Here is an 11,197-nt window from a genome sequence, read left to right as displayed (position 1 = left end):
AAGAGAAAGTTGAGAGGAGGCATGATAGCCATGTATAAATATGTGAAAGAACGTCTTAAGGAAGAGGTAGAAGGCTTATTTTCTGCTGTCCTGGAAACTAGGACTCAGAGCAGTGGGTTCAAATTACAGGAAAGGAGATTCGACCTGAACATTAGGTAGAACTTCCTGACCGTATGAGCTGTTCAATAGTGGAACTCTCTGCCCCCGGAGTGTGGTAGAAACTCCATTCTTGAAAGCTTTTAAACAGAGGTTGGATGGCCATCTGTCAGAGGTACTTTTCCTGCATGGCAGGGGTTTGGACTAAATGACTCATGTGGTCTATGATTCTATGATTCTATAATTCTACTCTTCCTTGCACAATATTTTCCTTCTGCTGCAGTCTCAACATTGCAAAGTGGCAGAAGATCTCACAAAAATACCAAAACTGTGCAACTATGCAGATGTGTCAAAGTAAAAAAAAAAAGATATAAAGAACGATTGAAAATAAACAGTATGCACTTATAAGAAGAGAAAACTAAGGTTGGCTGTGCAGAAAAGTGATTGCAGGAATTGACATCAACAAAGTGCCAGTATCACGCAGCTGCAACGAGGAGTGAAAGAGATCATTCCAATAATGAAATGTTTCCATTTGCTTAAACAATGTGATGTTGATGAGACAGGTATGATAAAGTCCTTGGTTTGAAAAAGTAGAAGGCTCTGATCTTTTCTGGCTATGAGTAGCCACAGATGCTCTTTCCTTCCTCTGCCTCCCCCTTAATGAGCTGGAATATATAAACTGATACCACAATCATAATATATAAGTGACTGTATCACTTGAGAAAGTATAGAACTATAACTTACTTTATATTATAGTATATACCATACTTTTCCTTTTTTCCGTTTTGCTGTATATAATAGACATCTGTGCATATAGCTCCCCCTTAATAAGACCTGGAGTATCTCCTGTCATTTCCATTACACTGCATTACATTCTGAATCAATGTGTATACCAAAGATTTTCATGGCCAGAATCACTGGGGTGTTGTGTGGTTTCCGAGCTGTATGGCAATGTTCTGGCAGCATTTTCTTCTGATGTTTCACCTGCATCTGTGGCTGGCATTTTCAGTAGGCTAAACATCAGGAGAAAATGCTGCCAGAACATGGCCATACAGCCCGGAAACCACACAAAACCCAAATGTGTATACCTGTTGCAGATATCTGATCTAGATCAGATAAGGGTTTCCATCCCAAGCCAGATACTCCTTCTTAACACCTTCTTCTGGGTATAAACTTACCAGATAGTAATGGCCAGGTATGGGAATACTAAACTGCACCTCCGAGGGGCCTGTAGGGAAATAAGGGACCTCATCATATGTGCTGCTGGAATCACAATGGATCATAGCAAATCTGGCGGTGCTCAGCGGGGATGTGGAAAACCCATTTTCCCACACCCCGCATTACCCGACTTACTCCAGGCCGTATCCCACAGAGGGAAGCATCTGCTGCCCCCTTCTCCGTTGATCTCTATGCAACATGGGAAGCCTCTCATGAATAAATCAGAGAGGAACTAGTGTATACCGTCGAAATCAGCCCCGTCTGATGAGGTTGCATGATGGCAAACAGCTCTGGCAACACTTTTAGCCAGATGACCAAATAAAATCATAGAGAAAGGGGTTGGGCCCCAGCAGCTTCTGAAGAAAGCCAAGTGCTAATACCTGTCCAAGAATAAATGTAAAAAACTGTGGAATTAATGTCCCTGAGCAGATTATACAGGGTGTTTGAAAAATAACTCCCTAGTTTTAATGTGTTTATACTTAAAACTAGGGAGTTCTTTTTCAAACACCCTGCACAATTGGTCCTTTATACCCACAGATTAGGCATCCAGAGACTCCACCATCCACAGCTTGAACATACTTCCCTTCCAATAAAAACTCACAAAAAATGAAGTCCTGGAATCAAACCCCTGCAGATATCAAGGACCCATTGTATATAAATGATGTATAACACAGAAATTTTGTCACTGAGGAAGAAATAAATAGCTCACTAAAATTGGAGTACAGATAATACTGGTTTCAAACCAAAAAGGTCTAACACTGGCAAAATTATGTTGAGCTTTTCAAGATTCTCTCTTTAGCAGCCAAGCTATTATTTTCCTAATGGAATTTTACTTTCTTTTAAAACATTTCCTAAAAGGTTTTATTTTACAGGAAACTGAGTAGTGCCAAAAGAAGTGAAGGTGCTTATATACACTGAGATTTGAATTCTAGCTTCGTTGACTTCACATGTCTTAAAACCAACAAAATAATAATGTATATGCATCTTCAAGATGCTTGTTAATTGATGGAGACCCAACACATTTTGAAGGTTTTTCTTAAGCAAGACATATTCAGAGGTGGTTTTGTCAGTAATTTCCTCTAAAATATAGCCTACAGAGCCTGGTTGTTGACAGTCTGCCATTCAAGTACTAATCAGGGCTTCCAAGATTAGATGAGATTTGATGTGTTGAGGGTATTTAAGCAAATCACAACGTACACAAGTTAATATTTTGGCGACAATTCTTACGTAATGTTTTCAATGTGCACCTCAAGCTTTCTTAGGTCAAGACAGTTTCCCGATAACAATGCCTATGCGATGTATTTTATATTACAGAAAGCTATTTTAATGAGGATCTTTGGAAGCAGAGTTTATACATTAAAAACACATAGAGAGAAAACATGATTGCACACATAAACTGATCTTCCATAATTTTATATGAGTTCATTTAACAGAAACCTCAACATTAAGGAAGGTTTCGTCTTAATAACTGCATACCTCTGAAAGTTTGAGGCAGCAAGGTAAAAAATAAAATTCCATATGTTCAGCATAAAGACATGCCAACTAAAAGCACAGGAATAAAATATATGAATTTGCCTTACTTTCCAAGTAAAATCTATGCTGTATAATCAGTGCAATGTTTATTTTGATACCAAATCAATAAATACACAAGAAAATGTACTGTAGTTCAAAATATTCTTTGAACTTTAGGCAGAATCAGAACAATTCAAAATAGGGTGTGTATTAATTCAACACAAGTATGCAAAAAAGCAAAATATCACCTTAAACATTCAAGTGGACGTTATTTCAATAGAGACTCCTTTCTGCAGAACTGGATGGCTTTGTGCAAGAGACAGACTGATAAATCTGAATCTGTACTTTATTGAGTCCAGTGCTACTCAGTCTATCTGGTGGCAGGCTGATGCTGATAGTGGAGGTACCAGCAGTCTTTTTTTTTTCCTAATATGCCAGGGACTAATTCTTATATTTGTCCTTAGTATCTCTTGCTGGTGTTTTGTTTCCTGGAAACTTCCCAAGAACTGGTAGTCAACAGATTTCGGTCATGCATTGATCCATGGACTACCATCTTGAAATGCACTTTTTTAGACTGTAAGGTAAGACTTACACAATTTCATGTGATTGGATTATCTCTTTCTTTTTTAACATTTTTTTATTGTAAATAGTGATACGTGAAATTATACATTGGATTATCTCTTTTCATTGGTAGGGAAACATACCAAATATTGCCGTTGTTCCGCTACTAGTGGAGTGTCACAGGGTTCGAGCCTGGGCCCAGTACTGTTCAATGACTTGGATGAACGTTTAGAGGGTGTGCTTATCAAGTCTGCAGATGACACCAAATTAGGAGGGTTAGCTAATACTCCAGAGAACAGGATCAGAATTCAAAACTACCTTAGCAGATTAGAGAGCTGGGCCAAAAATAACAAAATGAATTTTCAATAAGGACAAATGTAAGACACTACAGTAATGAAATGCAAAAATACAGGATGGATGATGCCTGGGTTGACAATAGTCCATGTGAGAAAGATCTTGGAGTCTTTGTGGACAAGTTGAACATGAACCAACAGTGTGATGCACCAGCTAAATAACCAATGGGATTTTGAGCTGCATCAAAAGGAGTATAGTATCTAGATTGAGGGAAGTCATGGTGCCTCTCTATTTTGCTTGGTTAGACCTTACCTGGAATACCATGTCCAGTTCAGGGCACCACAGTTCAAAAGAGATATTGACAAGCTGGAAGGTGTCCAAAGGAGAGCGACTAAAATGATTAAAGATCTGGAGACCATGCCCTATAAGGAGCATCTTAAAGAACTGGGCATGTTTAGCCTGCACAAGAGAAAGTTGAGAGGAGGCATGATAGCCATGTATAAATATGTGAAAGAACGTCTTAAGGAAGAGGTAGAAGGCTTATTTTCTGCTGTCCTGGAAACTAGGACTCAGAGCAGTGGGTTCAAATTACAGGAAAGGAGATTCGACCTGAACATTAGGTAGAACTTCCTGACCGTATGAGCTGTTCAATAGTGGAACTCTCTGCCCCCGGAGTGTGGTAGAAACTCCATTCTTGAAAGCTTTTAAACAGAGGTTGGATGGCCATCTGTCAGAGGTACTTTTCCTGCATGGCAGGGGTTTGGACTAAATGACTCATGTGGTCTATGATTCTATGATTCTATAATTCTACTCTTCCTTGCACAATATTTTCCTTCTGCTGCAGTCTCAACATTGCAAAGTGGCAGAAGATCTCACAAAAATACCAAAACTGTGCAACTATGCAGATGTGTCAAAGTAAAAAAAAAAAGATATAAAGAACGATTGAAAATAAACAGTATGCACTTATAAGAAGAGCAAACTAAGGTTGGCTGTGCAGAAAAGTGATTGCAGGAATTGACATCAACAAAGTGCCAGTATCACGCAGCTGCAACGAGGAGTGAAAGAGATCATTCCAATAATGAAATGTTTCCATTTGCTTAAACAATGTGATGTTGATGAGACAGGTATGATAAAGTCCTTGGTTTGAAAAAGTAGAAGGCTCTGATCTTTTCTGGCTATGAGTAGCCACAGATGCTCTTTCCTTCCTCTGCCTCCCCCTTAATGAGCTGGAATATATAAACTGATACCACAATCATAATATATAAGTGACTGTATCACTTGAGAAAGTATAGAACTATAACTTACTTTATATTATAGTATATACCATACTTTTCCTTTTTTCCGTTTTGCTGTATATAATAGACATCTGTGCATATAGCTCCCCCTTAATAAGACCTGGAGTATCTCCTGTCATTTCCATTACACTGCATTACATTCTGAATCAATGTGTATACCAAAGATTTTCATGGCCAGAATCACTGGGGTGTTGTGTGGTTTCCGAGCTGTATGGCAATGTTCTGGCAGCATTTTCTTCTGATGTTTCACCTGCATCTGTGGCTGGCATTTTCAGTAGGCTAAACATCAGGAGAAAATGCTGCCAGAACATGGCCATACAGCCCGGAAACCACACAAAACCCAAATGTGTATACCTGTTGCAGATATCTGATCTAGATCAGATAAGGGTTTCCATCCCAAGCCAGATACTCCTTCTTAACACCTTCTTCTGGGTATAAACTTACCAGATAGTAATGGCCAGGTATGGGAATACTAAACTGCACCTCCGAGGGGCCTGTAGGGAAATAAGGGACCTCATCATATGTGCTGCTGGAATCACAATGGATCATAGCAAATCTGGCGGTGCTCAGCGGGGATGTGGAAAACCCATTTTCCCACACCCCGCATTACCCGACTTACTCCAGGCCGTATCCCACAGAGGGAAGCATCTGCTGCCCCCTTCTCCGTTGATCTCTATGCAACATGGGAAGCCTCTCATGAATAAATCAGAGAGGAACTAGTGTATACCGTCGAAATCAGCCCCGTCTGATGAGGTTGCATGATGGCAAACAGCTCTGGCAACACTTTTAGCCAGATGACCAAATAAAATCATAGAGAAAGGGGTTGGGCCCCAGCAGCTTCTGAAGAAAGCCAAGTGCTAATACCTGTCCAAGAATAAATGTAAAAAACGGTGGAATTAATGTCCCTGAGCAGATTATACAGGGTGTTTGAAAAATAACTCCCTAGTTTTAATGTGTTTATACTTAAAACTAGGGAGTTCTTTTTCAAACACCCTGCACAATTGGTCCTTTATACCCACAGATTAGGCATCCAGAGACTCCACCATCCACAGCTTGAACATACTTCCCTTCCAATAAAAACTCACAAAAAATGAAGTCCTGGAATCAAACCCCTGCAGATATCAAGGACCCATTGTATATAAATGATGTATAACACAGAAATTTTGTCACTGAGGAAGAAATAAATAGCTCACTAAAATTGGAGTACAGATAATACTGGTTTCAAACCAAAAAGGTCTAACACTGGCAAAATTATGTTGAGCTTTTCAAGATTCTCTCTTTAGCAGCCAAGCTATTATTTTCCTAATGGAATTTTACTTTCTTTTAAAACATTTCCTAAAAGGTTTTATTTTACAGGAAACTGAGTAGTGCCAAAAGAAGTGAAGGTGCTTATATACACTGAGATTTGAATTCTAGCTTCGTTGACTTCACATGTCTTAAAACCAACAAAATAATAATGTATATGCATCTTCAAGATGCTTGTTAATTGATGGAGACCCAACACATTTTGAAGGTTTTTCTTAAGCAAGACATATTCAGAGGTGGTTTTGTCAGTAATTTCCTCTAAAATATAGCCTACAGAGCCTGGTTGTTGACAGTCTGCCATTCAAGTACTAATCAGGGCTTCCAAGATTAGATGAGATTTGATGTGTTGAGGGTATTTAAGCAAATCACAACGTACACAAGTTAATATTTTGGCGACAATTCTTACGTAATGTTTTCAATGTGCACCTCAAGCTTTCTTAGGTCAAGACAGTTTCCCGATAACAATGCCTATGCGATGTATTTTATATTACAGAAAGCTATTTTAATGAGGATCTTTGGAAGCAGAGTTTATACATTAAAAACACATAGAGAGAAAACATGATTGCACACATAAACTGATCTTCCATAATTTTATATGAGTTCATTTAACAGAAACCTCAACATTAAGGAAGGTTTCGTCTTAATAACTGCATACCTCTGAAAGTTTGAGGCAGCAAGGTAAAAAATAAAATTCCATATGTTCAGCATAAAGACATGCCAACTAAAAGCACAGGAATAAAATATATGAATTTGCCTTACTTTCCAAGTAAAATCTATGCTGTATAATCAGTGCAATGTTTATTTTGATACCAAATCAATAAATACACAAGAAAATGTACTGTAGTTCAAAATATTCTTTGAACTTTAGGCAGAATCAGAACAATTCAAAATAGGGTGTGTATTAATTCAACACAAGTATGCAAAAAAGCAAAATATCACCTTAAACATTCAAGTGGACGTTATTTCAATAGAGACTCCTTTCTGCAGAACTGGATGGCTTTGTGCAAGAGACAGACTGATAAATCTGAATCTGTACTTTATTGAGTCCAGTGCTACTCAGTCTATCTGGTGGCAGGCTGATGCTGATAGTGGAGGTACCAGCAGTCTTTTTTTTTTCCTAATATGCCAGGGACTAATTCTTATATTTGTCCTTAGTATCTCTTGCTGGTGTTTTGTTTCCTGGAAACTTCCCAAGAACTGGTAGTCAACAGATTTCGGTCATGCATTGATCCATGGACTACCATCTTGAAATGCACTTTTTTAGACTGTAAGGTAAGACTTACACAATTTCATGTGTGTGTGTGTGTGTGTATGCACACATATTTTGCATTTTTATTCCACCTTTATCTCAATGACTTCAATGCTCTGCTTCTCCCCCATTTTATCCTCTTCTGCACTTTTTCTTCACAACTTCCTTGTGAACTGGGCCAGGCTGAGACAGAGTGACTAGTCAAATTGTCATCCAGTGAATTTTGAGTGGGGACAAGAACCCGAATCTCCAAAATAATTTCCTTAGAAGAAGTGTGTGTGTATTTGGAATCATATGAACCCCACCCCCAAGTTTCTCACCTCACTAAGAACCAAGCACCTTGATAAATGAAAAATGACTTACGATGGCTTCAATTCACGAAGTATGATTGTAATGGCTGTAAGCTACCTCCAGCTTCAGAGGCAGCATGCTCCTGGATTCCTATCAAAGAGGGAAAACAGCGAGAAAACGCTAATCTTCACCTGACTCCCTTAAGGGTTTCCAAGAGTCAAGTTGCTGGCCACGGTGGGAAATAAGACACCGGACAAAACATGCCTTTGGCCAGACTAAACATGACTTTTTGTGTAATGTAGCTCTGTAGCTATATTCAGTCAGTGTTGTTAGGTGGCCCTATCCATCCATATGTTCTGTACTGTGCTGTAGAGATTCTAATGCCCAGCCATCTCTGTAAAGGGAGTCAGAGTATCCAATGATATCTCCGTCTCACATTCAAAGGGGAGCAAAGCTGGCCGATCAAGATTTCTAGACTCACTGGTATGAGTGGCTGGACAAGATGGTGGCCTCTCTTTCTCTAAGAGGGGTCTCCCACAGCTGTCGTCTTCTCCTTGGAAATCCACTGTGTGGGGTAGTGAGTGACTCCACGCACCGATGGCAGGTGGAATGAACGGAGCTGAGATGCTCCCTCCCCTGTGACAAGAAGAGTTATGGTGATAGGATGCCAGCTCATTGCTTAAGTTGACTCTCTCGACAGTGGAGCTGTTGGCAGTCCGGCAAGGAAGGCTACGGCCACGGCAGCCCAGGAGGCTCGCAAAGGCCCGTCTGAAGTCTGCATTGAAAGCATAGATGACAGGGTTGACAGAGGAATTGGCCCAGCCAAGCCACATGAAAACATTGAAGACAGTTTGGCTGATGCAGGGGTCCTGCCTTGGAGGTCCACTGATGTCCGGCCTCGACTCGCAGAAGGGCAGAAGGCAGTTGAGGAGAAAGAATGGCAGCCAGCAGCAAACAAAGACCCCAACGATGATAGATAAGGTCTGGAGCACTTTGGTCTCCTTGCAAAGCGAACTCCGCAGAGAGGAGGCCGGCTCTTTCCCTTGGGTTGGACCAAGCCCTCCTGCCCTTTCCAGAGAAGAGATGCGGCGGATCTGAGCCTGAGCGATGCGGTAGATCTGCGTGTAGGTCCCGATCATAATTGTCACCGGGATGTAGAAGCTGATCAAGGAGGAGGCAATGGCATATGTGCGGTTGAGCCTGGCGTCGCAGCGTTGTGGTGACAGCGAGCGATCGGGGCTCCTGGCTTCCTCAGCTTTGTGCCAGTGGAGCTGGACGGGGATGAAGGAGATGAGGATGGAGAGAATCCATGCCAGAGCGATCATGGCGGACGCCAGGCCCGGGGTCATGCGCCGCTCGTAGCGGAAGGGGCTGGCGATGGCCCAGTACCGGTCCAGGCTGATGATGCAGAGGTGGAAGATGGAGGCCGTGCAGCACATGATGTCGAAGGCCACCCAGATGTCGCAGAAGCTGCTGCCAAAGAGCCAGGCGCCCCCAGACACTTCGGTGACAGCCTTCCAGGGCATGACGAGGAGGGCCACGCAGAGGTCGGAGACGGCCAGCGAGAGCACAAACCAATTGGTGACCTTGGCCCGGAGGTGGCGGAAGCGGATCACGGCCAGGCAGACCAGGCTGTTGCCGGCCAAGGTGCTCAGCACCAGCAGCACTACCAGCGAGCCAGAGAGCACCTTGAAGCTGCCAATGCTGCTAGGGCCACTGCCAGTCCCATTGGGCAGGGGCAGCTGGTGCCAGGCTCCCTTGCTGTCCTGGGAGGCGTTCTCCATCAGGGGGCGCTCGGCCCAAGGCCTCCACAGGCCCGCCCCGTCCAGCCAAGGACGCCTGAGCCACGCTGCTTTCTGGGAAAGGCGGCTCTCTGCGCCAGGGAGCGGGATCCTCCTTTCCCCCCGTGTCTAGGATCCGCGAGCGAAAGGGAGGCAGAGCAGGCATCAGAGGCTCCTTTTTCTCTTGGCGTGGCTTTGGGGAGCTTCAGCTGCAGACTGAGAGTGGGAGGTGGAGCCGGAGCCGTCCAGAGGAGCGGCTTCCTTCTTTCTTTCGCCTTGTGCTCGGCGTCAGGAGGAAAGGCGCGTGGGGAGAAGCCAAGCCAGTCCCCTGTGGTTTTCCTTGTATTGAAAACATTGACTACAAAAGCATTGGCTACTAAAAGGCAGACTGCGGTGGATAATCCAGAACGTTGGATAAGCGAATGTTGGATAAGTGAGACTACTGTAATCCAGTTCAATGTGGATTTTATACAACTGTGTGGAAAGGGCCGTAGGTTGGAATTGCACTGCTCTATATCCCAGGATCTGATCCCAGATTATCTGATTTGAACTGGATTATATGAGTCTACACTGCCAGATAACCTGAGATAAACAGATAATCTGGGTTCAGATCCTGGGATAAAGGGGCCGGGCTGTGGCGCAAGCTGTTGAGCAACCAGCTGCAACAAATCACTTTGACCAAGAAGTCATGAGTTCGAGGCCACCTCGGAGCCCCGCGTTTGTCTTGTCTTTGTTCTATGTTAAGGCATTGAATGTTTGCCTTATATGTGTAATGTGATCTGCCCTGAGTCCCCTTCAGGGTGAGAAGGGCGGAATATAAATACTGTAAATAAATAAATAAATAACAATGTAGAAGGGCCCATAGGCCCCTTCTGCACTGCCATATGAAATCCAGATTATCTTCTTTGAACTGGATTATATGGCAGTGTAGACTCAGATAATCCAGTTAAAAGCAAATAATCTGGATTTTATATGGCAGTGTAGAAGGGGCCTTACAAACTAAGGAGGGTGGGTCCTGAGTTAGTGGATGGCCCCATCCACACGGCCAGATAAAACCCAGAATATCTGCTTTGATCTGGATTATCTGGCAGTGGAGATTCATATAATCCAGTTTAAACCAGATAATCTGGGATCAGGTCCTCATCTCCTTCATCCCCTGCTTTGGAGTGTGGTGGAGGCAGGCCTGTAGCGAGGGGGCGGTTTTAGGGGTTCAACCCTCCCCCCCCCCCCGAAATTTTTCAGGTTATAAAAAAAACCTGGTTTACTCATGAATTTTAACTGGTTAACCAAATCCCCATGCTAAGTCTATGAGACACAAAACATTAAGAGTCCCTCCAGGCACTATCTCAAGCAGATATTGACAGGTTTGTAGCGGGGAGAGGTGTGTGCTAGGGGTTCAACCCCCCCCCCCCCGAAATTTTCAAAACCCCTCCCAAAAATTTTTTCTGGCTACGGCCCAGGGTGGAGGCTCCTCCTTTGGAGGCTTTTAAACAGTAACTGGCTGGCCATCTGTCAGAGGTACTTTTGAGTGTGCTTTTCTTGCCATCAGGAGGTTGGACTAGATGGCCCTTGTCTCTTCCAACTCTATGGCCCCT

At 42.8% G+C, this 11,197-nt stretch overlaps 1 protein-coding gene across 1 annotated transcript; it reads right to left on the bottom strand.

The window, feature by feature from the left end:
- Positions 1 to 2,711: 2,711 nt before the first annotated feature.
- On the bottom strand, positions 2,712 to 9,907 carry LOC100568121 (D(1) dopamine receptor). Its single transcript, XM_008115320.3, has one exon. It carries the CDS (start codon positions 9,603 to 9,605, stop codon positions 8,199 to 8,201), a length of 1,407 nt encoding a protein of 468 aa, XP_008113527.1. The 5' UTR covers positions 9,606 to 9,907; the 3' UTR covers positions 2,712 to 8,198.
- Between the last annotated feature and the right edge of the window lie 1,290 nt (positions 9,908 to 11,197).

The sequence above is a fragment of the Anolis carolinensis genome, chromosome 3 (genome assembly GCF_035594765.1).
Source record: "Anolis carolinensis isolate JA03-04 chromosome 3, rAnoCar3.1.pri, whole genome shotgun sequence".
In the NCBI taxonomy this organism is placed as follows: domain Eukaryota; kingdom Metazoa; phylum Chordata; class Lepidosauria; order Squamata; family Dactyloidae; genus Anolis; species Anolis carolinensis.
This window is presented reverse-complemented; position numbering and strand designations above follow the sequence as displayed.